General features: G+C 38.9%; 1 protein-coding gene and 1 pseudogene across 1 annotated transcript in view; both read right to left on the bottom strand.

The window, feature by feature from the left end:
• Positions 1 to 27,569, bottom strand: part of LOC102872552 (alanine--glyoxylate aminotransferase 2, mitochondrial-like) — an 83,222-nt gene that overhangs the window by 45,037 nt on the left and 10,616 nt on the right. Inside the window, exons 3-7 of the mRNA XM_006902127.1 lie at positions 26,941 to 27,125; positions 17,008 to 17,131; positions 13,947 to 14,041; positions 10,070 to 10,163; positions 9,326 to 9,419 (exon numbers count right to left, since the gene is read on the bottom strand). Of these exons, the coding sequence (XP_006902189.1) occupies positions 9,326 to 9,419; positions 10,070 to 10,163; positions 13,947 to 14,041; positions 17,008 to 17,131; positions 26,941 to 27,125 (592 nt within the window). The remainder of the gene's footprint in view (positions 1 to 9,325; positions 9,420 to 10,069; positions 10,164 to 13,946; positions 14,042 to 17,007; positions 17,132 to 26,940; positions 27,126 to 27,569) is intronic.
• On the bottom strand, positions 19,598 to 21,224 carry LOC102870533 (annotated as a pseudogene).

The following is a 27,569-nucleotide window of genomic DNA, read 5'->3' as shown; positions in this document are numbered from 1 at the left end:
TCCTATGATATCTCTTTTATTTGCTAGTCCCTCAGCTTTTTTTATTTGTTCCCACCATTCCACAGAGCCATAAACAAATGGAGCTCAATGTCATTGGATTTTGTGAATGAAGGACAAGGTAACTGGATTCAAGGTTAAAAGTGCTTTTCTGATTTCTTTGAGTTCCTGAAAAAGTTCACTTTCTTGATTTGGTGCTTTAAGGAAGATAATTTTCATATTCTACCTAAAATTTTTATTCGTTCTCAGCTGGAGGCTCCAGACTTCATCACATTATTGCTCATCCCACTCAAAAGTATCAGTAGTATTAACCATGCTTACATTTAATTGTGCTTAAAGATACTGGAAAGATGTCTTTCCATGATGATAGGATGTTCAACAGCTATAAGCTGAACTATACAGTTCAACAGATATGAAATCTTTTGCATGGGAGAAGACAAGAAAAAGTAGAGACAAGTGCTCATCAGGAACACTCTAACTCCCAACATCTGCTTATCTGCACATCATTATTGAAACCGAGAATCAACAGGGGAGTTGACATTGCAAGGAGAGGGAACTCTTCTCCTTTGTAATAGCAAAGGTCCTAGGTCAACTCATAAGTGGCTGAACCTATGTCATTCTTCACATGCACCAGCAATTTGCCTCTAGACGACACTATTCAGTCTCTGATTGTCTACATTTAAACTTATATCCATGGCAGCAGAGGGAAAGCAGAAGGAGGATACTTATATGACATGAATCAGAAGTATCAGCACCAATGACAGTGACAACAGTCACCAGCTGCGCTCTTAACATCTACCAAGAGTGAAGATGAAATAGGTCAAGCTTTCATTAAAAATGGGGAAAACATACTTGGCCCCTTTATAGGCTACTTGTGACATTTGGGAAATTTTACTTGACAGAGTTTGTAGATTGAAAGTGAGAGAATGGAAATAAATACTATAATACTAAATTCATGTAGAACATATTGTAATACTTATCTTGTGTTAATGAGCACAAAAGAGTTGCTGTGCTGCAATCTCAATGGCATGCACTCCAAACCCACCATCTGCTACACAGGGTAAGGATGGGAAGTCTCCTTCTGTGCAATTAACTGCCTCTGAAAATCCACTGGAGGATCAGCTATTGGTTGGTTTCAGTTTGATGGTACACCACCACCACCACAACAAAAAACATTGAAATATCCTATCTGCTTAGTAAAGGAAGAAAACCAGTCCAATAAATATGCGAAAGGAAAAAATAAAGATATACTCAAAAGACATAATTTGGAAATTTAGCAGCTGCACTTGCAACTAAAGAAATCAAATAGGAGAGCAAAATCCTCCCTCACCTCTTCCCCCCTGCCGTCATGGCTTAAATTCGGATGATCACTAGCAGTCAAGAAATAAAAATAACTACTTTGGGTAAATCTGCTGTCAGGAACCTCTACAGTACTGAAGAGCAACAATGTCTGTGTGAAGACTAAGGAGTGCTTGATCCAGACTATAGTCTTCGCAATTACTTGATAATGCATAATGAGAGCTGGATAATGACTAAGATTGATAGAAGAAGAAGAATAGAAGCCTTTGAGCTATGGTGATGGAGAAGAGTTGTGGATATACGATAGACTGCCAAGAGAACAAACAGGTCTATCCTGGAAAGGATAAAACTGAGTTGCTCCCTGGAAGCAAAGATTTTGAAGCTGTATTTCTCATACATACTTTGGGCATGTTGCCAAGAGATGCCAGTCCTTAGAGAAGGACATCCTGCTTGGAAGGTTGGAGGGATAGTAAAAGGCAGGAAGACCCTGGAGGAGATGGATTGACACTGTAACTGGAGTAATGGGGGTAGGTGGGTCAGAGACAGTGAGTTTGGCTCAGGATAGAGGAGGGGTCAGAGCTATTGTCCATTGGATCGCTATGAGTTGCAGGTGACTCAATTGCAAACAAGTAGAGGAAGACTTTACTTGAACCTGACTGACCTTACATGATGTTCTGCCCACTGTTCACAAGTTCAGTGGTGAGAAGGGCATGTACCATAACCATCTTTTTACCTCATCTCACATTACTTCATTGGCACATTGTGTAAGTTCAGGTCAAGATGTCTCTAGAGATAGATTCTGCCTTTTAGTACATCGTGTCACCATGGCAACACCAAGGGGATGGAGAGTGGATGCTCTGTGGGATGTGATCTAAGCAACAAAGAGGAAATAGAAGAACTTTTATCTTAGCTGGTGGCATGGAAAGTTAGGCAGAGAAAGGAAAGAACAACAATTTTTCAGAAAAAAAGAAACCTGTTTTCTGAAAGAAAAGTGATGTGATGAGTACCAAAGTTAGAGCACTGTAGAGTGAAAAGAAGTGAATTTCATCATAGGTTGCATCTCAATTTCAGGGCCTGTAATGAAAGCTGTAGGGAAAATAATATAGAGAAGACAGTGGAATCTACCACTTAAACATCTCTACTTTGTTAGCTGCCTTTGAGTTGATTCATACACATGGTGACTACTGGTACATTAGAAGGAAACTTCGCTCAGTCCTGAAACATCTTCCTGATTGCTGATGCCACTGTGTATTTGGAAAATCTCCCAAGTTAAGGGCTAATTTTCAAGCTTGACAATGCACATGATTCTGTTGTGATCCATCGGACGTATGTTGGCTAATTTTTCAAAGTAGATAACAATGCATATCTTGGTTTGTCTTTAAGGTATGTTTGGTCTTGAAGTTCCACTGAAACTTCTCCACAGTGGGTGGTGTTTGGAATGGTGGTGGCATAGTAGCTTCATTGTAATGTGCAAGCCACCACAGGATTACAAACTGATAGACAAATAGTGCAACATCTATATCAGGTCCAAGGAATTGATCCCTAGATGAAGAAAAGGAGATGCAGATGATGCTGGGAATGATGACATATTTCTGAATTGAAAAAAAATTCTGCAAAGCTTTCCTCTCTGTGCACCCAGTGAGCTAACCATAAGAGGACTTGAGAACTGGGTTCATCTGTGCCAGAATATTTTCCATGTTCTAAAGTCTGCAAACATACATGATACACTTGTTTTTCAACAAAGAATAAGTAATTCCAAGGACCTAAAGGCACTCAAGAAGGTTGACGTCCCTTTTTAAAAAAAAATTTCTATTAGTTTATTTACAAAATTTGAATACATTGTTTTCAAGAAATTGATGTCCCTTTTGAATACAAGTCCTATTTAAAGATATAAAATCAGTCTTGTCTCCTGAAGATAAGCATTAAGAAAACAGCTGGCCAAGGAAAATAGTCCAGTGAAGTATAAATGTTTGCCTGTCATTATCTTTTATCTTCCAAATACCACTAAAAAGACAATCAAAGAGGTCTGGTATTTTCAAGTTGGCGTAAGGCAGGGAGGAAGGTCTCAGAGAGGGAGTTTGCAGAAAGGATAGGGAGACAGAGGTACATATAGAAAAGGGATGAAAAGTAAATTTTTTTAGTGCTATTGTTAGGTGCTGTCAAGTTGAATACAAATCAGAATAACCATATGAATGAACAGTAGACCTGAACTCCCTCCTGTCTTGTATCTAAGTTTCATCTTACATCATCTCTGACACACTTGAGTACATTGAGTGTTGAAATCACACTGGAAGTCTTCCTCTCTTTCACTGACCATCCATCTTTCCAAGCATAGTGTCCCTTTTAAAGGAATAGCCTTTCCTAACAACATGCCCAAAATATGAGAGATGAAGTTTCACCATCTTTGCTTCTAAGGAGTACTTTGGCTTTACTTTTTCCAAGACATCTTTTGACAATCTGTAGGTTACTCACAACTCCTCTATAACACAACAACTCAAAGGTATCAGTTTTAATCTATACTAAAAGAAGCCATAATACTACAGTGGTTAAAAACTCAGTGTTACCGAAAGGTTGGCTTCTTAAATTCACCGAAGGTTCCACAGGAGAAATTCTATAATCTGTTTCTGTAAAGACTATAGCTTATAGATTCCTATGGGGAAATTCTACTCTGTCACATTGGATTGCTATCAGTTGAAAATGGATTTAAAAGCACACAACAATCACAACAGTGTATTGGATCCTGTTTTAGACTCTGTAGTCAGACCACATCTCTGGTGGCAGCTCTGATGGCCTAGTTGTAAGAAGCTGCACTGAAATCCTGAAGGCACCACCAGCTGCTTCTTGGGAGGATGGGAAATCTCCTCCCCATGTGATTTACTGCCTCTGAAACCTACTGGAGGGTCAGCTATGGATTAAGTCTTACTCAACCCACCACCACCACCACCACCACCACCACCACCCCCCTTTCTAAAGTTGAACTGTATTCAGAGGAATGTGGTGTCAGAATCAGAGGGAGACTCATCAATATTTTACATTATAAAGATGACACAATCTTGCTTGATGAAACTTAGGAGGACTTGAAATGCTTGCTTCAGAACACTAAGGACTGCAGTCTTCAATATAGATTACATCTTAACATCAAGAAAACAAAGATCCTTACCACTGCTCCAATAGGCAAAATCATAATGGAGAAAGGTTTAAAACTGTCAATGATTTCATCTTACTTGGAACCACGATAAAAACTCTTGTATCAGCAGTCAGGAGATCAAGAGACATATTATTTTGGGCAAATCTGCAGTCAGTAGTGCTGTCCATAGTGAAGAACAATAATATAAATTTGGGAACTAAAGTGCACCTGATTCAGGCCATGGTCTTTTCAGTGACATGCTATGCATCGGAGAGCTGGACAATGAATAAGAATGAGAGAAGAAGAATTGATGTTTTTGAGTTGTGGTGTTGGGAAGAGTACTGAATAGCCATAGACTGCCAAAAGAATGAACAAATATGTCTTGGAAAAAGTGATGCCAGTGTGTTCCTTAGAGGAAAGGGTGGCACATTTTTATCTTACATACTTTGGCCATGTTGCTAGGAGATGCTATTCTTTGCAAAGGAATGCTTGGGAAAGTGGAGGTCCAGCAAAAGATAGGAAGAGCCCTAGAGTAGTATGGATTGCCATGTTACTTGCAGAAATGGGCTCAAGGTATATCAGAGATGATGAGGATGGCACAGGATAGGACAGGGGTTAGATCTGTTTTTTATAGAGCTGCAGTGAGTCATACTTGACACCATACTTGGCATCTAACAACAACACCACACCTCCAGCAAGTATTTTTTAAAGTGAAACTATACCAACTTTATTTTACATGTTGCTTATAAATGTGTGTTCTGGATATTATTTGCCTCACTCTATGAAAAGACAAGACATGTGGTTTATCCCTTGATCTCTTAAGTTCTGTAATGTGGAGGTGGAGAGATCAGATGTAGTTCTCTCACTTTACAAGCAAGAAAATGAAGGCAATGTGGAAGCTTTGGCTCATAGCTGGACGATGGCAAGGCTTGGAGTAGAATCTAGATTGCCTTGTTGTTAGGTCACATCAAGTTGAATACAACTCACAGGAACCTTATGAACAAAAGATCTAAACCCTATTCTATCCTGGGCCATCCTCACACTTCCTGACATACAAGAGCCCATTGTGGCAGTCGCTGTGCCAATCCATCTGGTCCATGTTCTCCCTCTCCTTTGCTGATCCTCCACCCTTCCTAGCAGCATATATCTCTCCAAGGAATATGCCTTCCTGGCAACATGTCTAAAGTATATGAGGCAAAACCTCATCAATCTTACATCAAAAGAGCACTCCAGCTGCACCCTCTCCAAGATACACCTGTTGTTCTTTGGCTGTCAATGGGCTGTTCAGTACTCTTCTCCAACACCACAGCTCAAAGACATCAGTTCTTCTTTTGTCATCTGTATTCATTGTTCAGTTCTCAGATGCATAGCACGTGATTGGAAAGACTATGACCTGAATCAGGTGCACATTAGGTGCATTTATTTCAGGTCACAGAATCCAGATTACTTGTCTTCAAATGCCTCCTCAATCCTGACTAGCAAAACAGGACTTATTTTTGAAGGTCTGGTACATCCAGATAGCACATCAGTGTATATGGGGTGATTCTAGATAGTGGTCATATTGGTTTTGAATTTAAATAATGACCTTATACCAGATCCTGGTTCTCCCACCTTTGAGGTGTGAACTGAAGTTTCCTCATCATTAAAATAAAGAATTCAACAATAGACAGGCATATAAAGGCACAAACTCTTTAGATCAGTCAACTCTAGGGGATTCAAAGAATAGCATTTGCCTAGGGGTAAAGCTCTGAAGATACAAAGGAATAGTAATTAAGGACAAATGGGAATGGGAAACACAAGGACAGATGTGCTGTTACTGTGAAAGAATTGCGATAAATGTAATGAAGTCAATGTGTATGAATTATTGACTAGGAAACCAATTTGCTCTGTAAACTTTTGCTCAAATCCCATGTTGTTGTTATTAGGTGCCATGCAGATGAGTGTGACTCATAGCAACCCTATGAACAACAGATCTGAACCCTGTTCTGTTCTGTGCCATCTCCATTATCTCTGACATACTTGAGCCCATTGCTGTAGTTACCATGTCAGTCAATCTCATTAGGGCCACTGCCTCAAGCCTCAGCCAGAAGGTCCCAGGAATCATGTGGGGTCCCATGCCATTGTGTCTTGGGCCTTATTTGGGCCAGACAAGGCTGCCTGTGCTATAATATTGCAGATGACACAACCCTGCTAGCTGAAACTGAGGAGGACCCGAAGTGCTTACTGCTGAAGGTCAAGCACTGCAGCCTTCAATACAGATTGAAGCTCAACATCAAGAAAACAAAGATTCTCACCATCACCATTGGGCCAATTGGTAGCATCAGTATGGATGGTGAAGAGATTGATAGTTAACAGTTTTAGTTTGCTTGGATCCATAGTCAACAGTCTTGGTACCAGCAGACAGGAAATCAAGAGATTAATTGCATTTGGGAAAAGTCAGCTGTCAGGAACCTCTCCAGAGTACTGAAGAGCAACAATGTCAGGCTGGAGACTAAGGTATGACTGATGCAGACAATAGTTGTCACAATTGCGTGCTATGCATCAGAGAGCTTGACAGTGTCTAGTGATGATAGAAAGCGAATTGATGCCTTCGAGCTGTGGTGCTGGGGAATAGTGTTGAATATTCTATGGACTGCTAGGAGAACAAGCAAGTTTGTCCTGGAGAGGGTGTAGCTGGGCTGCTCATTGGAGTCCAGGATTCTGAAGCTTTATCTGACATGCTTTGGGCATGCTGGAAGGAGTGATCAGTCCTTGGAGAGGAACATCATGTTTGGGAAAGTGGAGGGACAGCACAGGAGAGGAAGACCCTCGATGAGATGGATCGATTCTGTGATTGGGTAGTGGGAGTAAGTTATGTTGGAGAGAGTGAGGTTGGCACAGGATAGAGCGATGTGTAGGGCCCTTGTACATAGGGTTGCAATGAGTTGCAAGCAACTCGACAGCACATAACAACAACAACAACAACAATTGTTTCTGTGGTTTTCTGTTAAAGGTACATTATTTATCTGTTAGTTTGTTGTATTGGTGGAGTGTATTGCTACTTATTTTATAGCTTAAGTATGTGTATACTCACTTGTTTATTATTTATTTGTATTAGCACAGTACTTGTCAGTCAGTTTGCTGTACTGAGTTCACTTGTGGGTTGCTGTGCTGCTGAAAGCTATGTCATTAGGGTTCCCCATGGTGGAAAGGTTTCAACAGAACTACCAAATTAAGACAGACTAGAAAGTAAGATTGACTATCTACTTCTGAAATAACAAATCTTCAAAGAGTATGGATATGTAGCTGTCATATTAGAGGTAGAATATAGGTTGGCAATTCCCAAATCACCATAGAAAGGCAAAAATTTAAGTGGAGAGTTTGAATTATAGCTTTGAACTTCCTTCTGTTATTTTCATAATTTTTGTTTGAGGGAAAGTTTACAAATCAAATTAACTTTTTATTCAATCATTCAGATACATTGTGTGTGTTTTTTTAATTTAGGTTGTTTATTTTTCATTTCAATGAACATCTACAGAGATTTTGGGATTCCATTCATTCATTGTTGTACCCTTCTCCCCGCACAAACCCCTCCCCCCTTCCCCCCATTTGCTCCTCTCCTTGAAAAGCAAAAGAAAAACTCCCTCATTGGTACACAATCCACCCCCCCACACCTCCCCAAACCCCACCCCCTACCCTCAAATATAATCCACTCTGCAACCCTCATTGCATACTTATGAATTACAATACCCACAACATAACAGACTTTCTCCATTTCCTCTTGCTAGTCTTGATTTACATTAATTCTTCTATGTATCATGTATCCTTTTTTTTTCATTTTTATTTTTACCTCCATTTCGCTGTCACCTCATCTTATTTTTAAGATGTCTCCGAATTTTCTTTTTTTAAAAGCTGACATTTAAGACTTCCATTTTGCATTCTTCTTCTCTACCCAGTGACTCACATTTTTCATTAAAGATGTTTGAGCTGGAATGTTTAGTTTTTTCTTTTGGAATTACTTAAGACCAGATATCCAAGAAGTCTTGTACTGGGTTACATACGTGAAGCAAGACTTGCTGATTAACAAACGGTAGATCTCATATTCGTGCATCCTCTCCTTCACGCTAATAATAAGTAAAGATTACACATAAAAATAAGGTTGATACTGAACAGTTTTCTTTGTGAGAACACCTTTGAAACTTGCAAGAGATGTCAACAGCCAAAGAAAGACCTACTATTTTGACAGATGTTCTCATACTGGCTGGCATTCTGAGTCCCTGGAGAACCTCTTTGATGGGAATTTTGAGATTCCTGAAAGTACTCTTTCCCCTCTTGCCTTCTTCCGTTGGGAATTGGTGAATACTTCCACAAACTTCATGCTCTTTGAAAAGTGATGCCAGAGCCATTACTAATAGAGCTTGAGATTCAAGACTGTCCCATGGTTAAATAACAAGTGATAGTCTTTCCTTTATATAGTTTTATTATTTTTTAATACATACCCATCTTTTTTTTTCCCTTTACTTGGTTTTGCTTGCATGAGAAAGTGGTCCTTGTAGCAGTTGAGTAGCCTTTGACTCATGGCAACTCCATGAGTATGAGAGTAGAATTGATTTTCAATGGCTGAATTTTGGAAGCATTTGGAAGCAATTTTGGAAGATTGCCTGCCTTTCTTCCAAGGCAACTCTGGGTGAATTTGAACCTTCAGCCTGAAAGTTCTTTGCACCACCCAAGGTAAAGTTGTATTTGGCATGTGCAATGCTATTTCAATGAGATGTTACTCTCTAGTCTTATTTCACTTGGCTTTTCCATTTCCCAATTTTCTTTTCCTTTTAGATGTAATTGCTCACTCACGAATGGCTCTGACTCTATATTCCTTTTCCCTCCACGCCTTCCCATATTCCCTCCCTCCTTGCCCAGTTGAACCTGGTGCACAGCTGCATTTCCTAGTTGTCTGCACCGGAGAATCTCTACAATGGCTTCCTCCCCAAGGGCCATGGAAAACATCCGGGCACATGGTCTGCAATCAATAAAAGAAAGAGTTTGGCAAGACAGGAATACAAACTTGTCAGTTTGGGGTAGAATGTGGTATCAATCAAAGCAAAATGACATCTTGGTTTGATATTATGATTCCCCCTTCACTTTTTCTCACTTTGCAAGAAAGATCTACTATTTTATTTGAAGGTAGATTTTTTTTAAAAAATCAGATATGTGGGCACACTATAAAAAAAACTGATTTCCATGTTCTTTTTGCTGAAGGACTTGGTGAGTAAGGGCAGCTGAGAGAATAAGAGTAATTAGAGGGCTGAGTTGGATGTTGAAAAGGTGAACACAGTGTGTGAGGACAGAAGGTGAGTGTGTGAATGATACTAGAGAAACTTTGAATAGTCAAGGCTCTGAGAACTAATTTCAGTGCATTTCCTTGCAATTTACTTCATTTAAAAACCAGAACAAATTAAAAAAAGGACAATCATTAATTAGGACTCAGATTCTGACGCTTTTATAAGAAATACTTCCTCCAAATGGTGTTCAAGTCAACAGTATCAAATTGAATCCCTGATTAATGACAGGTTTAATATTAATTTGTCAAGAAAATATCAGACAACTCGGATCAATTATCTCACAAACCCAGCAGTCTGTAAAGAAGCAGACAAAAAACTCATAACTCACTGCTTGGCAACCCGTTCCCACTGGGAGTTCTGTCTTGTAGGATCCTACACTTGTCAAGCCGAGAGTGTAAGGACTACATCCATGGTAAGCTCCTCTGCAGAGAAAGCACAACGAAGGTGGGATAGTAAGTTCATTTTGTTATTTCAGTGGGTGAAGGATCAAGAAAGAAAAACACACAAAGAATATGAACGAAACAGAGCACTATTCACATTCAACCTCACTGATGTCTAAGAAATCATACTTGTGTCAGATGAATTTACTTCTTTTTGTTTTTAATAGGTGCCAGAAATTTGAAATTCTAGTTCAAGTCCTCTTGCCAAGAACTCTGACCATAGGGCCTACCTTATTATTCCAAAGTAATGAGACGAATCTTCTAGCAAATGATCAGAAATGACATGCTTGATGAGTGTTATTTTTCAAAATGGAGCCTCTGTGTGATGCAAATGATTAGTGTGCTGGTTGATGACCAGAAAGCTGGCCATTTAAGTTAACCCAGAAGTGCCTCAGACTAAATACCTGGCAATATTCTTCTTGAAGGCCAGAACTGACTGCTGTTGGTTCCTACTCGTAGTGACCGTCCCATCTGGTTTTTGAAGTTGTATATCTTTGTGGTAGGAGACTGCACATTGCTTCTTCATAGAGCAGCTGGTAGATCTGAATTGCCTATGTTTGTGTTAGCAGCAGTGTTTAAAAATCATAAACTCTGGAGAGTCTATGGAGCTTAGTTCTATGCTAACAAAGATGATTCTGTCATGCATTAGATTCAAGTGGATGCCAACTGATATTCTTTGAGATTCTCCTGAGAGGCCAGATATTTGTTTCTAGAATGCAACTGTTGATCAATATTTTTTTTAAATTATCCCTACCTGCCTTTTAAGTGAGGTGTGGGAGTTTTTAACCTCCAAATGTCATATTTCATAGGTTTCTAAAACTGTACGAAATATGACTATTGGAAGTTGAAAATATTGAATATCCAATGCAAGCAAAATCTTGCTGAAGATTATCCAAAAATGACTGGAAAAGTACATCAATAGAGAACTGTCAGACACACAAGCTGGGTTTAGACAAGGCCGTGGCACTAAGGACATCATTGCTGATGTCAGATGGATCTTAACTGAAAGCAAAGAGTACTAGAAGAATGTCTATTTGTGTTTCATTTGACTGTGTGGATCACAACAAATTGTAGGTAAAATTGAGAAGAATAGGAATCCAGGGACACTTGATAGTGCTCAAACAAAATCTACACCTCGACTAGGAAGGAGGCATTAGAATAGAGCAATGGAACTCTGCATGGTTCAAAATCAAGAAAAGAGTGTGCCAGGGTTGTATCCATCCTCCATACCTTCTTAAAATGTTTTCTTTTATTGGCTTTCATATAATAATTCCTTTACATTATATTTCATTCATATACATTTTATTTTATACAATAATTCATGTACTATGTTTCATATAATTATTCATATATGCATACTTGAACAGATCATCCAGGAGGCTAGGAATTATGAAGAAGATTGTGGCATCAGGAATGAAGGAGGACTCATCAGTAACCTACATTATGGAAATCATACAACCTTGCTTGCAGAAACTGAGGAAGACTTGAAGTGTTTGCTCTAGAAGTTCAAGGACTGAAGCTTTCAATATGGATTGCATCTCAATATCAAGAAAACAAATATTCTCACTACCAGGCCAATAGGTAGTATTAGGATAATTGGAGAAAAGATTGGGATTTGTTAATGATTTCTTATTGCTTGGATCTACAATCAACACTCTTTTACCAGCAGTCAGGAAATCAAAAGATGAGTTGCACTGGGAAAAATCTTCTGTCAAGGACCTTTGCAGAGTACTAAAGAGTAACGATGTAAGTCCACAGATTAAGGTGTGTCTTCTGAATTGTTTGCTGTGCATCTGAACCCTGGGCAATAAATAAGGAAGACAGAAAATGAACTGATGCCTTTGAGTTGTGGTGCTGGAGAAGAATAATGAACATACGCCAAGAGAATAAACAAAGTCTGTCCTGGAGTAGGTGAAACCAAATTTTTCCTTGGGGGCAAAGATTTTGAATCTCCATCTCATAAATTTTGAGCATGTTTCCAGGAGGGACTAGTCCTTGGAAAAGGACATCATACTTGGAATGGTAGGAGGTCAGTAAGAGGAAGACTATGGAAGAGATGAATTGACAACTTACTGTGGCAACAGGGTCAGATATGTCAGAGATGGTAAAGTTAGTGCAGGATATGGCAGGATTCAGAGCCATTGTTCATCGGGTCTCTATAGTCATAGTTATGTTTAGTACAAAGCATCTGGTTCATCGGCCTTAGCTTCCAATGAATTTTGACAATTTCCAAAACAAAAATATCCTTAAATAACTAGGATTTAGAACTCAGAGTGGACCTATATCTTGACAAAGGAGACACGATCATGTGTTGAGCCTTGGAATCACTATAAGTTTTTCTCAGAGACAATCTTCACCTTGGATGCCCATTCTCTGGAATGTTTATTTAGAGAGAATATCAGTCAACATTCTTTATTGTCATATTCTTCATTGCAGATGTTTCTTTAGCCCATGATAATGGCAAGTGTATTTTATAAGGAATTTGTATTGTACATAACATGATGAGATTGAAAGCAGTCTTCCTTTAAACTTAGACAGAAACTATGATTCAAAAGGGGGTAAAAATGAGACTTTCCCCCCTTTCTATTAATTTCTATTATAACTCACTGCAGTCTCTTACATAAACCTTAGACATTAATCTGAATTAGCTTTATAAAATCATCCAAAGAAGGCAACTATGAGCAACATATTTAGTTTTCTGTTATTTTTAATGAGAAGAAGGTCATTCGAGTTTATAATTGAAATGTTTTGTTCGGATCAAAGCCAAGAATCATGCCGAGGTAGAAACACTTCTCAGAGTTTATTGTGTGCCAGGCTTCTTAGCAAGGGAAGTAGCATTGGGGGTTGGGTTTAGAGGGTTTATATGGGGTTTTAGCAAGTATATTTTAGGGGATTATGAGATGAGTTTGACATTGCATTAGCTCATTGGTGCATAAAATTTCTGATTTTGGAAAAGGTCCTAATATGGGAATTTCTGAGTTCTGGTTCTGCGGGATGTCCTGACATAGGATTTTTGAGTTGAGCTTCAACCTCCATTTTGATTTTTAGCCTAGCAATCTATTAAATTAATGATTTGTAAAAACCACTGAAAAAAGCAGAAATATGCAGGGTTATTTTTTCATCTTCTGACCTTAATGAAAATACAAGATGGAACAATAATCCACTGAAGAGTATATGACTCCTTGTTAAAGTGGAGATTAGAATATGCACAGTGCCACACTGCAGAACCATGAGTCTATCTGAGTGTAGAGAAGTCATTTGGTGTATGTGTTGTAACTAATACTGAGTCTTCAACTTAAAACAAAAAAAACTTGCTGTGTGGTTATTATTTTTTTTTAAATTTTCTTAGGAGGAGCCATGATTTAATGAGGCCTCCAAGGTGTTGATAAAATCAAAGACTCTAATTGAGTGGGGCTCATTCACTCACTGTAGTAGAGTTGGAACTGACTCATAGCTGATGCTGTATTGGGTTTCAGAAACTATAAATCATACATGAGGAGAATGTTCCTTTTCTTCTGGAGTATGCTGGTGGATTCAAACCATTGGCAATATTCAACCTGTGGGCTAGCAACTCAACTCTCTGTGGACTATGCCACCAGGGCTCCAGATGGGGTTATCAAAACATAAAACTCACTTGGTTGAGTCTGACTTAAATACTACAATTAGAAAAATGCTTCTAGGAAAATCTCTTGTGATATTTTGAAGAATCATTTATTGTTATGCTAAGCCAGTGCTGCCATATTTTAATTTCCCCAGGATGATTACCTGAATGAGATGATGTCTGTGCTATTTGTGTGAGCTCTGGCCAACAGCATGGCCAGGTCATTGGCTTCGGAACCACTGTTTGTCAAAAAAATGACCTGAAAGGAAAAGAGACACACATTACCCTGTGATTTCATGATCAGTTAAAAGGCCAAGGATCCAAGTCATGATTAAGGAAAGAGCTCCTCAGACCAGTTGGGCTTGCCTAGCTGTCTGATCACTTAATTACTCTACAGTTTTTCCTTGAGCAGCTACTAAGCACTAGAGACACCAAATGGCCACGAGATTGTCCCAGCTACCGAAGATTCCAGGCTTCTATTATCCTTATTTGAGGTTCTACAGACTGCTGAAATCTAAGGTGATTTGCAGGTGGACACTCAGTGGTCACATGCTGAGTGAATTTGTAGATCGTGTTTTTTGCCTGAACCTCAACCAGACTACCTAACTCCCAGGGGCTAGAACTAGGGCTTTGAGCTTATCTTTCCAGTTTAGTCATGGCTGACTCAGAGAAACTAGAATGGACTGAGTGGGTAAATTATGGTTAAACTGGAATGGTAACTAGTGTTGGGAAAATGTCTCTGCTGGAAACATAATCTTCCTCTTTAAAAACAAGGACAGTATGTAAGCTGCGTAGCAACTAAATGCCTGACCAGTAAAGTAGGAAATGGTGCCTCACTCAATAGTGTTGGCCAAGCACATCTTCTTTTTTTATAGAATATTTCATTTACATTGTGTTTTATACAATCATTCCTATACCTTGTATTCCATATAATTTATTCCTATTGATCTATGTTATTATCATCCCATCTTCTGGAGTTCTCATTGAATCTTTCCTATCCCCCTCTTTCCCCATTCACCCACCAGTATCTGTTATCCTATTGATTTCCATTTCTTCCTTTCTGCTCCTTTTCTCCTTTCTTCTTACTCTTTTGGACATTTATACAGATTACACTAGTTATCCTTCTATTTTGACAAGAAAGACTTTATGCAGTATTTGCCCTTTTGAGACTAAGTTAGTTCACTCAGCTCTCTAGACTCTCCCACATTATATTTCATTAAACCATTGTGTACTTTTTGAATGCGCATCATTCTCTATGGTCTTGGCAAGAATCCAGTCTCTCACATCTGGCTTCTGAAAGGATTCACTACATCTCTCCAAGTCTCTCATTCCAGGCCTTCAACTTGCAATTTTTCTGCATTCCAATTATCATTCCACTTCATTCAAATAACAAAGAAAATGTAATCTGTTCATATTTCCTCAACTGCTTATTACTGAGCCAGTTGAAACCATTTTAAAGTCCTACTTAGAAGAAAGCAGACTTCCTGGCCCTGCATTCTGGGGGGATAAGCCAGGCTGGCTTGTTTTCTTGAAAACAAGCAAGCACACATACAATAAATGCAGATTAGGTTGACCAAAGGAATGGGGAGATGGAAGAGCCATGGTTCCTCCAGGTTCAGGGACTAGAAGGTGGGTGGGCTGACTCCCTTGTTGCTCCTTTCCATTACAACCGTGGTCAATCAGCTGCCATCCCATTAGTACCGATTCATAGCAGACTCATGTATGCCAGACTAGAAGGTCTCAGAAGGAAACCAGCAGGCCTTTTTTCCAAGGTGCCTCTTGGTGGTCTACAGTCTTCTGATTAGCAGCTGAGTGTGCCAACCATTTCACACTCCTGTCCAGGTGAAGCTACTTTATCTTAGTTTAATAAGAACAATGATTGAGCAAAAACAAAATAAAAATCTCTCACTGCTATGGTAACCTTCCATTGGGTTTCTGTGGTAAGAAGTTGTGCTGCAATCTCAAAGGCATGTGGTTTAAGAACAAACAACAACAATATTTTAATGAATCCCGGCTGCCTTATCTTTCCTCCATGAACTGGTTGGTGGGTTCAGGTTGCTGACCATTTGGTTAATAGTCAAACCCTTAATCTACTAAACTAGTGTTGTTGTTTATTGTTGAGTTGGAGCTGAACCAACTCTGACCCTCCAGCAAACAGTAAATTGCACTGGAGAAGATTGTCTCTCCTCCTGCTAAGCAGAAAGTAGACTTGAGTGATGTACCTTTGGCGTTGCAGTGCAGTTTCTTACCACGAGGCCACCAGAAGAGGGCTCTTTGAATTCAGCTTGATAGTATAATAGTAACAACGGCTACCACCATGTTCTAATTGAACACTTTTGAAGTTCCTGATATGTACAAATTTAATGCCGTAAAACAAATTTTGATCACCCTTTCAACATCTCTTTTCAGTCTGAAATGCACTCATTTCAGGGACACAAAGAAATCTCATTTTGTAAATGTGTCTAGCTATATTGTAGACAAAATGTATGACAATTAATCAACAAATTGTTGTTATTATGTGCCATCGAGTCACCTGCGACTCATAGCGACCTTATATACAACAGCTCTGAATTCTGCTCTACCTTGAGCCACACCTACCCTCATTACTCCAGTCACTGAATCAATGCATCTTATCCAGAGCCTCCCTCTCCTGCACTGTCCCCCCACCTTTCTGACCATGATGTACCTCTCCAAGGACTAGTCCCTCCTTATAACATCCCCAAAATATGTCATATGGAACTTCAGAATCCTTGCCTCCAAGAAACAGCCTGGTTTTACCCTCTCCAGGATGAACCAAAAAAAAAAAATTAGATAATTAATAGACAAATATTCTATTACTTTTATTTTTTTAAAAGGGCTCATTTCTCTGCTCTATAAGAGAAGAAATGAGAATGGCTTTGCTTTGCAGAGGAACTGTGGACTAGAGGTATGGAAACCTGTAGAGGAATACAGCAGACTAAGGAAGGCTGGGGCCCCTGGGAAGTGCTTTCTGCAATGATGTGGTGGTGAGGAAAGCGGCCAAGGGTTGAGATGATGGACATCAGCACTGACCCCAGAATTGTTGTTTCACCAGCAACTCAAATTCTTTTCTTCTGCTTGATTGATTTCAGATAGGGCTGTTGGCTCAATAGTCCGAGTGTTCAGATCAAATCCTTTGCTTATATTTCTGCTTCCCACTGCAGTTCCTACAGCACAGGCATCAGAAGGGCTTTTGGAGGATCTTACCTTCAGAGGGTCAGGAAGAAGTGCAGAGAGCTTCTCTGCATATTCATGCACTGGGGCATGGAAAAAGACAGTACTCGTGTGCCACAGGCGGTTAAGCTGCTCTTGAGCCTCAGTGTTGATCTTCCTGGAGAAACAAGAAAACATGCCTCCCGTCAACACTTCCAGTGGATCTTGAGCCCCTAAAGCCCAAACCTATTGAATGGATTTCAATTCATGTCAACCTATGTGTTACATATGAAGTTGATTGCCAATTTCCTCAACATAGTGAAAAGTATATATGCAAAACCAAGAGCCAACGTGATTCTCATAGGAAAGAGAAAAAAGGCACTCCCCATATGAACAGTAACCAAGCAAGGATGCCTATTAGCACAACTCCTATTCAATATTGTCTTGGAAATTTTAGCTAAGCCAATGAGGCAAGAGAAGGGAATAAAAGGCATTTAAATTCACAAAAGAGTGGTGAAATTATCACTATATGCAGATGATTAAAAAGTGCACAACACACATACACACCCCCCCTTTAAAGACTCAACAATAAAACCCCTGTTAGACTTAGTAGACAATAGTAGAATGGCAGGTTAAAAGATTGGCTACAAAAGTCAGTTGGATATCTATACAGTAATAAAGAAAGCATGGAAAAGAAAACTAGAAAGTAGTACTATTTTCAGTAATCAACCACAAGATGAAACATTTAGTAATAAACCTAACTAGTTATACAAAAAGCCATTATAAGGAAAAAACCTCACACCCTACAAAATACTACTACAAGGAACAATAAGAGGCCTGATTAAAGGGAAAAATGTCCCCTGTTCATGGATGGAAAGACTGAACATTGTAAAAATGACAATCCTACCAGAAGCAATCTATAATTAGATTCAACACAATTCCAATACAGATAGCAAATTTGTTCTTCAAGGAGATAAAAAAAAGACAATTTTCAGTTTCATTTGAAAGAAAAGCGAACCAGAATAAGCAAAGTTTTTCTGAAAAGCAAAAATTAAGTAGCAGGCATCTCACTTCTTGATCTCAAAATCTACTACACAGCAGTTGTAATCAAAATAGCATGGTACTGAAGAATTCAGAAATCAAACCATCCATCCACAACCAACTCATTTGACGCGGAAACAAAACCTATTAAATAGGGAAACAAACAATAGAATCTTTAACAAATGATGCTGTCAACACTAGACATTTACCTGCAGAAAACAGAAACAGGATCCACATCTCACACCATACATACACAAAAACCAACTCATTGTGGATCAGAGATCTAGGGGTAAACCCCAAAATCATAAAGATCATAAGAGACAAAATAGGATCAAATTTAGAAGCTCTGGCCTATGGCATATTGCTAATTACTTTGTAGCTTGGATATATGTGTTTTTGTTTGCTTAACATTGTTCAAATTAGTACAGTGCTTGTCTGTCAGTTTGCTATACTTGTGGGTGACTGTGATGCTGAAAGCTGTGTCATTGTTGTTTCAAAAGCTAGAGGGTTATTCATGGTAGACAGGTTTTACTGGAGCTCCTAAAATAAATTAGGACAGACTAGGAAGAATTGACCATCCACCTCTGAAATAACAAGCCTCTGAAAACCCTATGAACAATAGAGGAACACGAACAGCTATAGCATTACAGGTAGATCCTACATTGGCAGTCAATCAAAATAAAGAAAAACAGCTACAAACAACTTTTAATACCTATGGAGTGTGAATGTTGTAAAACTACATGTTACAAAAAATTAAATGGAATCCATGAACACTGACATTGTAGGCATTAATGAGAGATTATTCATTTGAGAGAGATATATCATGCTTGGGAAGATGGGTGTCGATGAAGAAGAGGAAGATCTTCAACTAGATGGGTTGACATAATGAGTGTATCAGTGGGTTTGAGAGTGTCTGAGATTGTGAGGATGGTATAGTATAGGACAGGGTTTAATTAATTGTTCATAGGATCATTATGAGTCACAGTAGACTCTACAGCACCTAACAACAACAACAGCCTACAAGACAATCAGACTTGAAACATAGCCAAAAATGAACGATCAATAGAGGGTAAAATACATGAATGGGACCCTCTTAAAATCAAATCCCTATGTACATCGAAAACCTTCTCCAATAGGAAAAAAAGAATGCCTACAGACTGGGGGGAAATTTGCAACAATATTTCAGACAAGAGTCTCATAACTAAAGTTTACAGAATACTACAAAGCCTTCACAAGAAAAAGAGTGATAACCTAATCACGGAATGGGCAAAGGACAAGAAAAGACTCTTCACAAAGGAGAATATTCAAATAATTAACAAACACATGACAAAATGTTCAAAATGGCTAGAAATCAGAGAGATGGAAATCAAAACAACAATGAGATACCATCTCATTAGTGTTTCATTGGGAGCAGGAGTAGCAAAGTTTAATAAAACAGCAAACAATGTATGTTGGAAAGAATGTAGAGTAATTGGAATGTTTCATTTTTTGAAAGTAAACTCATATAAATTTACTTTATTACATAGCTTTGCCAGAAAATATGTTCATTGAAATGGTAATGTAGGACTTATGCTCATAAGCCTTTGAAATATTGAAACAGTCTTTAATGATGTTGGTCAGGAAAGTCTTTCACTGGTGGAATTACTTCTCCACTCTCTAGAATTCTATCACCTGGTGAGCGTTTAGGTTTCGTGTCGGCGATGGCATATGGTTGGACATTCACATAATATTTGAGATAATCATGACTAATCCAAGCAGGTAACTACATCCATAAAAGCAAAGGTACTATGTATACCAACACTGCATTCCTCCAGGGGGTTGAGTTCTGCAAAAACTTATTCCAGAACTCTTTTTTTTTTATTTTAATAATGATTTTTTAAATGCAACATACATAGTTTTTTACAGCATATTCTTTCCATTTATTTTCCCCCCATTCATTCATCGTTGCACATTTTCCTCCCTGCCCATCTCTCCCCCTGTTAGTTTTTGTCTTTGAAAAGAAAAAAAAATTCTTTTGTTGTTATACAATCCCCCCAAGTCCACAGTCTGCTTTACCATGCATTTCTTTTTCTGTAATCTTGTCATGAAAATGATACCTAATCCTATATTCCTTTTAAACAGTTCTCTCTCTCATCTGTTTCAATGTAGTATACATTATTTATCCTTTCTTTTCTTAGGTTCCTCCCAAATTCAAAGTTAGTCCTGTTTTACAACAGTGGCACTATGCAGTATTTGTCCTTTTATGACTGAGATATTTCACTCAGCATAATATCCTCCAGAATCACCCATTTTGTATGATATTTCATGAGTTCCTTGTTTTTCAATGCAGCATAGTATTCCATTGTGTGAATATACCACAGTTTATCCATTAATTTGTTGTTGATGGACATTTGGGTTGTTTCCAGCTTTTTGTTATTGTGAACACAGCAGCAATAAACATAGGTATGCATATATCTGCTTGGGTGGCAGTTCTGGTTGCTTTAGGGTATATTCACAGTAGTGGAATTGCTGGGTCAAATGGTATTTCTATTTGCAAATTTTTGAGAAAGTGCCATACTGTCTTCCATAGAGGTTGCAGCATTTTACACTCCCACTAACAGTAAATAAGGGTTCCAGTTTCACTGCAACCTCATCAGCATTGGCTGTTTGCTGCTCTGTTGAATTTTGCTGTTCTTACTGGGGTAAGATATCTCATAGTTGTTTTGATTTGCATTTCTTTTAGAGCTAGGGATTTTGAACATTTCTTCATGTGTTTGTTCGTCATCTGATGTCTTCTTTGGTGAAGTGTCTGTTCATATCCTGTGCCCATTTTTACCTTTTTCTTGTTGTGTCTCTTGAGTATTATTCTATAAATTCTAGATATAAGTCACTTATCAGACATGTCATTGCCAAATATTTTACCCCAGTCTGTGGCTTCACTTTTTACCCTGTTGGAGAAGTTTTTGGATGTGCATAGGGATTTTATTCTTAGAAGGTCCCACTCATCTATTTTATCCTCTCCTGGTTGTTATTCCAGAACTCTTGCAGAGGCCTTAACCTTTTGGGGCCATGACTGGCTCTTGAGGGCTCAGCTCCTGGTCCTTCACCCATAGCCTCCTCAGCTCTCGCAGCTCTTGCAGCCACAGTTTCTCATCTGGCCTGTACCCTGATATGTCCCCACCTGTTTGGAGGCAAAAGGATGGCACATTCCAGACCCTGGGGTTTAACCTGCATGTGTGCTCCCACTTCATAAAGCGACCTTGCAAAGATGTGATTGGAATTCTTAAAGGTTACTGGTAAGATTGTGAAATGGTACAACCACTATGGAAGGCAATTTGACATCTCCTCGAAAAACAAACATAGAATTCCTACATGACCCAGCTATTTTGCTGCTTAGAATGTTTCAAAGAAATAAAAACTGAGGCATGAATGGAGATATGTACACCTATCTTCTTAGCTTCATTATTCACAATAGCAAGAAAATGGAAACAGTGCAAATGCCCATTAAGAAACAAATTATTTGAGAAATTATGGTACACACATGCACACTAGAATCCTATGCATCACCAAGGAACAATGATTTCATAAAATACTGTATAACATGGGAGAGTCTAGAGAGCATTATGGTGAGTGAAATAACTCATATAAGGTCATAGAAGACTACTATTGTGAAAATAGGAGTATAACTGAGCAGGATATATATAAATGTTCAAAAGGAGAAGGGGAGAAACGAGGGCATAAGAAGGGGAAAGGGGGAAGTTATTAGGATAACAGAGACTAGTGGGAAGAGTGAGGGTGAAGGTATAAAAATGATACAATGGAGACTTGAAAAGATGAGATTATAATAGTCATCGATCAATAGTAAATAATTGTACAAAATACAGTGCATTCTCTTCTTCTTTAGCTATTCAGTTAACTCCACATCAACAAATTTTTTATGTTTTTCTGTGTCTGGGGTATTCACTGGGTATACTTTTTCAGGAGAAGGGCTTAGAAGGCCTAGCCCGCGGTATAAAAAGGCTGACAAATACAGCCAGAAATATACAACCAGGAGAGGGTAAGATTGATGAATGGGACCTTAACAAGATTAAATTCTTGTCCAACAAGGTGAAAAGAAAACTTATCGACTGGGAAAAAACATTTGCAGTACCATCTCAGACAAGGGTCTCATAACTAAAGTTTACAGAATTCTGCATGACATCCAAAAGGAAAAGACAGATAACACAATTACAAAATGGGCAAAATACATGGAGATGGCCAACAGACACATGAAGAAATTATCAAAATAACTGGAAATAAGAGAGATGCAAATAAAAACCTCCATGTGATACCATCTCACCCCAGTAGCAGTGGCAAAGTTTAACAGGAGAGCAAGCAATTATTGTTGGCGAGGATGTGGTGAGATGAGAACTCTTATACACTGTTAGTGGTATTGTTAAATGGGACAACCACCCTGGAAGATAGTTTGGCATTTACTCAAAGAGCTGAAAAGAGAAATTCCATATGACCCAGCTATTCCACTGCTAGGAATATACTCTGAGAAAATTAGAACTGAGATACAAATGGAAATATATGCATCAATGCTCATAACGGCATTATTCACCATTGCAAGAATAGGGAAACAACCAAATGTCCAACCATGATTGAATGGATTGAGAAATTGTAGTATACTCACATGAAGAAATAATATTAAGTAACAGGAGTAAGAATTTAAAAACTTACTACATAACTTGAGAGAGACTGAAAATATTATGCTGAATGAACTAAATCAGTCTCATAAGGATAACTACTGCATAATACCATTATTTGTAGAAATATAAAGATACACTAGTAAAATGTGTATAGGAATCCAAGAGGGGAAGAGATGGGAGCAGAGGGATGAGGATGGGGGCGTAATCATAAGATCATACAATTTGGTGAATGGAGGGAGGACTGGCTAAAGGAAATGGGAAAAATGCAGCATGGATCTGAAAAGACAGGGTAATTGTGGACATAGTTCAGTGGACGATTAATTTTATAAAACATAATGAATAGGAATTAATGTATAAGACAAACTTTGTAAGTGATGTTTACAAACTTTGTAAGCAAACTAATATAAAGTAAAAATAACCCCCAAAACAAAACAAAACTCACAATGTACATCGATTAAACAGAATATATATATACGTGTGTGTATATATATATATATATATATATATATATATATATATATATATGAATGATTGTATAAGAATTCATACCAAAGAATATACAAGAAAAAAATAAGGTAAGCAAACTCTTAGTGAGTCAGCACAAGTTAAGTTTATGTATATCTTACTAGGTATTCTGTTTCTGTGAAGGACTGTGAATAGATGCCAGGAGAAAGACAGATGCCAGTCATGTCTAGAAGCAAAATCTTTGATGTGATGACAAAACGTTAAATTGTTCACTACAGGTTAATAAGTAAGCACACGTAAACTTACCAGGCTTACTTGGCAATTAGACAACAGCTAGAGAGTAGAACTGTCATTTTTATGATTTTCGTGGGTGCATCTTTATAGAAGCAGATAATCAGGCCTTTTTCCCCATGGTGCTTCTGCATGGATTTAAGTGTTCAACCTTTAGGTTAGTAGGAAGCTTTGGTGACCTAATGTGGGAGTTCAAATCCACCACTGCTCTGCAGGATAAAGACAGGCACTCTCCTCTTGTATGATTAACAGCCCTGAAAACCCACAGGAGGGTCAGCTAGGCATTGATTCCAACTCAACATGGAAACAACCCAAATGTTCAACCACAAACAAATGGATTGAGAAATTATGGTACAATCACACAGTGGAATACTATGCAACACTCAGGAGCATTTTGTAAATTATTACCTTACCTGGGAGGGACTGTAGAGCTTTATGCTGAGGGAACTAACTAATTCACACAAGTATAAATATTGTATAAAACCATTATTGTAGAATAAGTATAAATGATGAGAGAGGTTGGAAGCAGAGAGATGAAGATGTGCAGGGAGAAGAGGGGGGATTAATCATGGGGTTGTACAATTTGATGGATGGGAAGGATGAGGGAAATTGAAAAAAAATTGTTCTTGAAAACAATGTATTAAAATTTTCTAAATAAACTAGTTGTTGTTATGTGCCATAGAATCGTTTGCGACTCATAGTGACCATATGTACAAGAGCCCTAAACGCCATTCTATCCTGTGCCAACTTCGCAGTCTCCAACACACTCATTCCCGCCACCCCAATCACAGAATCGATCCATCTCATTGAGGGTCTTCCTCTCCTGTGCCGTCCATCCACTCTCCCAAACATGACATTCCTCTCCAAGGACCAGTCAGGCCCTCCTTGCAACATGCCCAAAATATGTCAGATGAAGCTTCAGAATCCTTGACTACAAGAAGCACTCCAGTTTCACCCTCTCCAGGACAAACCTGTTTGTTCTCCTAGCAGTCCATGGTATAGTCAACATTCTTCTCCAGCACCACAGCTCAAAGGCATCAATTCTCTTTCTATCATCCCTATTCACTATCTAACTCTCTGATGCATACCATGTAATTGCGCAGACTTTAGTTTGGATCAGGCGCACCCTAGTCTCCAGCCTGACATCGTTGCTCTTCAGTACTCTTGAGAGGTCCCTCACAGCCGACTTTCTAATGCAATACATCTCTTGATTTCCTGGCTGCTGTTATCAAGAGTGTTGGCTGTGGAACCAAGTAAACTAAAACTGTTAACTATCTCCATATCTTCACCATCCATACGGATGCTGCCAATTGGCCTAGTGGTGAGAATCTTTGTTTTCTTGATGTTGAGCTTCAATCCATATTGAAGGCTGCAGTCCTTGACCTTTAGCAGCAAGCACTTCAGGTCCTTCTCAGTTTCAGCAAGTAGGGTTGTGTCATCTGCATAATGCAGGTTGTTGATGACTCTTCCACCAGCCCTGATGCCACATTCCTCCTCATACAGCCCAGCATCTCGGGTGATCTGTTCTGCATACAGTTTGAAAAGGTATGGAGACAGAATACATCCTTGATGGACTCCCTTCTTGATTTTGAACCATATAGTGTCTCCCTGCTCTGTTCTGACGACTGCCTCTTGGTCCAAGTATAGGTTTCACTTTAGCGCAATCAAATCTTCTCTGGGATTCCCATTTTTCTCAGAGGCAGTCATAGCTTGTTGTGATCCACACTGTCAAAGCCTTTGTATAGTCAATGAAGCACAGATAGACATTATTCCGGTGTTCTCTGATTTCTGCCAAAAACACCACCCCAAAAATTCAGAGTTGAGTTAGTTAAATTTAGGTTAGTAGTCAATTGCCCACCCTTTACACGACCAACAGACCTTCTGGATGTAAGAGTCTTGAATCCAAATATACTACTATTTCTAAAAAAGTTTTGAAAGACTCAGAAAAAAAGAATATCTAATGCCACCAGATGCATTCAATAACAAAAGTTATCACCTGAAAAAAGTAATGCATTTCTATGCAAGGGAAATATTCATAAGAGATTAAATAAACACCTCTCTGATTTTAAGAAATGAAGTTATGGCATAGGGGGAGTTAGACTTAGAATCACTTCCAGATATAAATTGTTTTATTATTTTCTTTTTAACTGTTTAGAAAATAGAGAAGAGAAACCTGGATGCTTTCTCATTTTATTCTTAGTTTCATAAATCTTTTCATTCACATGCATGCAGGATTAATAGTTTTTTCTTCAAAGGACACTCAGATATGAGACTGAGTAATAGTTTATTTTATAACTCTGAGACCACACAATTTAAGACATTGTTGTTGTGCACTGTCAAGTCAGAACCAACCCGTAGTTGATCCTCCAGGGGGTTTGCAGAAGCGGTTAATCACAGGGGAGGAGATTGTCCATCCTAAGGAGCAGCTGGTGGATTTGAACCTCACGGCTTTGGGCTTGCACTACAACTTTTTCCACTAGGCCACAAGAGCTCCCTATTTAAGGCTTTGAAGCCAGAGATTCCTACTGTCTGTAAGAGCAGGATCTATGCAAGAGCAACAGCCCCTGCAGAGAACCAGAGACCAACATGAGACAGAGCTGACTGCACTGCTGTCCCTCGGAACCAGATTCGGAGGCCTTCACCCAAGCTTGGTGGAGGACAGAGAAAAGATGCTATAACTTAACAGGACTATGGGAACATACTGACCATGAGGTTAGAGGTCAAAGGGCCCGTGATCATACTTGAGAAGCTGTCTGGACTGAGAGATTGTATCCTGCTTCCAACCTGAATTATAACCTGATCACTTCCCTGTTGTTAGTTGTTAGGTGCTGTCAAGTACGACCCATACTGACCAATGAACAACTGATTTGAAATCTATCCTATCCTGTGCCATCCTCACACGTCCTGACACACTAGAGGCCATTGCAACCGTCACTGTGTCAATCTGCACAGTTGAGGGTCTTTCTCTCCTTCACCAACCCACTGCATTTCTGAGAATTATGCTCCTCTCCAAGAAATAGCCCCTCCTAAAATATGCCTGAAGTATGTGAGTCAAAGCCTCATCATCTTTGCCTCTGAAGAGCATGTTGGCTGCACCCCCTCCAAGACACAGTTATTTATTTTTTGGCAGTCTATGGGATAAACTTCCCTAATATACCCCATAATCCTGAGTATAGTTATTCATACTAGAAAGTATAATAACTTTCATAATAAACCTCATAATCCAGAGTATGGCTGTGTAAAGTTTGTGTAGTTATTGCAATGAACTTCGGACCCAGTAAAGCAAGAGTGGTATTAGAAGTAGTAGAAGTAGATGCAGGAGTGTGGGGGACTATGTCTGATCTTATCGGAATCAGGAAATAGTTTTGTATTCTAGATGTTTTTGATGGGGTCGTTTCCCTTTGTGTAGTTACTAGGAGTCAGACTTTGCCATCCTCATGCTGCCTACACTCAGTTTGCAATTAGTTTGTTTCTCAGAGATTCCTCCAGATGGAACACCCCAGATTTTGTTGATACTTACGGGTGACAGTGACCAACACTGACAGTGACAATTCCTGAGAAGAAATCCAGGTATCTGTTTCCATCAGAATCAAACAGCCATTCCATATGCCCCTGGTGGAGCAACAAGGGCTTCTTAAAGTATGCTGTCACCACTGGAGAGAGATGCTGCTCGTGGATCTCCAGAACACGGTTATAGGGAAGGGCCTGCAGATAGACAACAGTAAAAAAGAAAATGTGTGTGTGTGTGTGTGTGTGTGTGTGTGTGTAGTCACTGCATCAATCCATCTTGTTGATGATCTTCCTCTCTCTCTGACTCTCTCTTTCTCAGCACGATCCCTTTTTCAAAGGACTGGTACCTCCTGACAACATGCCCAAAATATGTGAGACCGAGTTTCACCATCTTTGCCTCTAAGGTGACAGTTCAGTAGAGTTACTAAAAAGAAAACAAAAACAGCTATCATCAAGTTTATTTCCACTCATAACAACTCAAGGATGTCACACCTGTGTTCCATAGGATTTCAATGGCTGTGACCATTCACAGTTAGAAAAAGTAAGTGCTCTTAAATGACCTGTTATCTTGTGAGAAATGTGGACATAGGGAAAAGATGTATATGTATGTGTGATGTGTGTGTGTGTGTGTGTATATAT

The sequence above is a fragment of the Elephantulus edwardii genome, unplaced genomic scaffold, assembly GCF_000299155.1.
Source record: "Elephantulus edwardii isolate Elephantulus edwardi_28Jun2011 unplaced genomic scaffold, EleEdw1.0 scaffold00370, whole genome shotgun sequence".
Classification (NCBI taxonomy): domain Eukaryota; kingdom Metazoa; phylum Chordata; class Mammalia; order Macroscelidea; family Macroscelididae; genus Elephantulus; species Elephantulus edwardii.
This window is presented reverse-complemented; position numbering and strand designations above follow the sequence as displayed.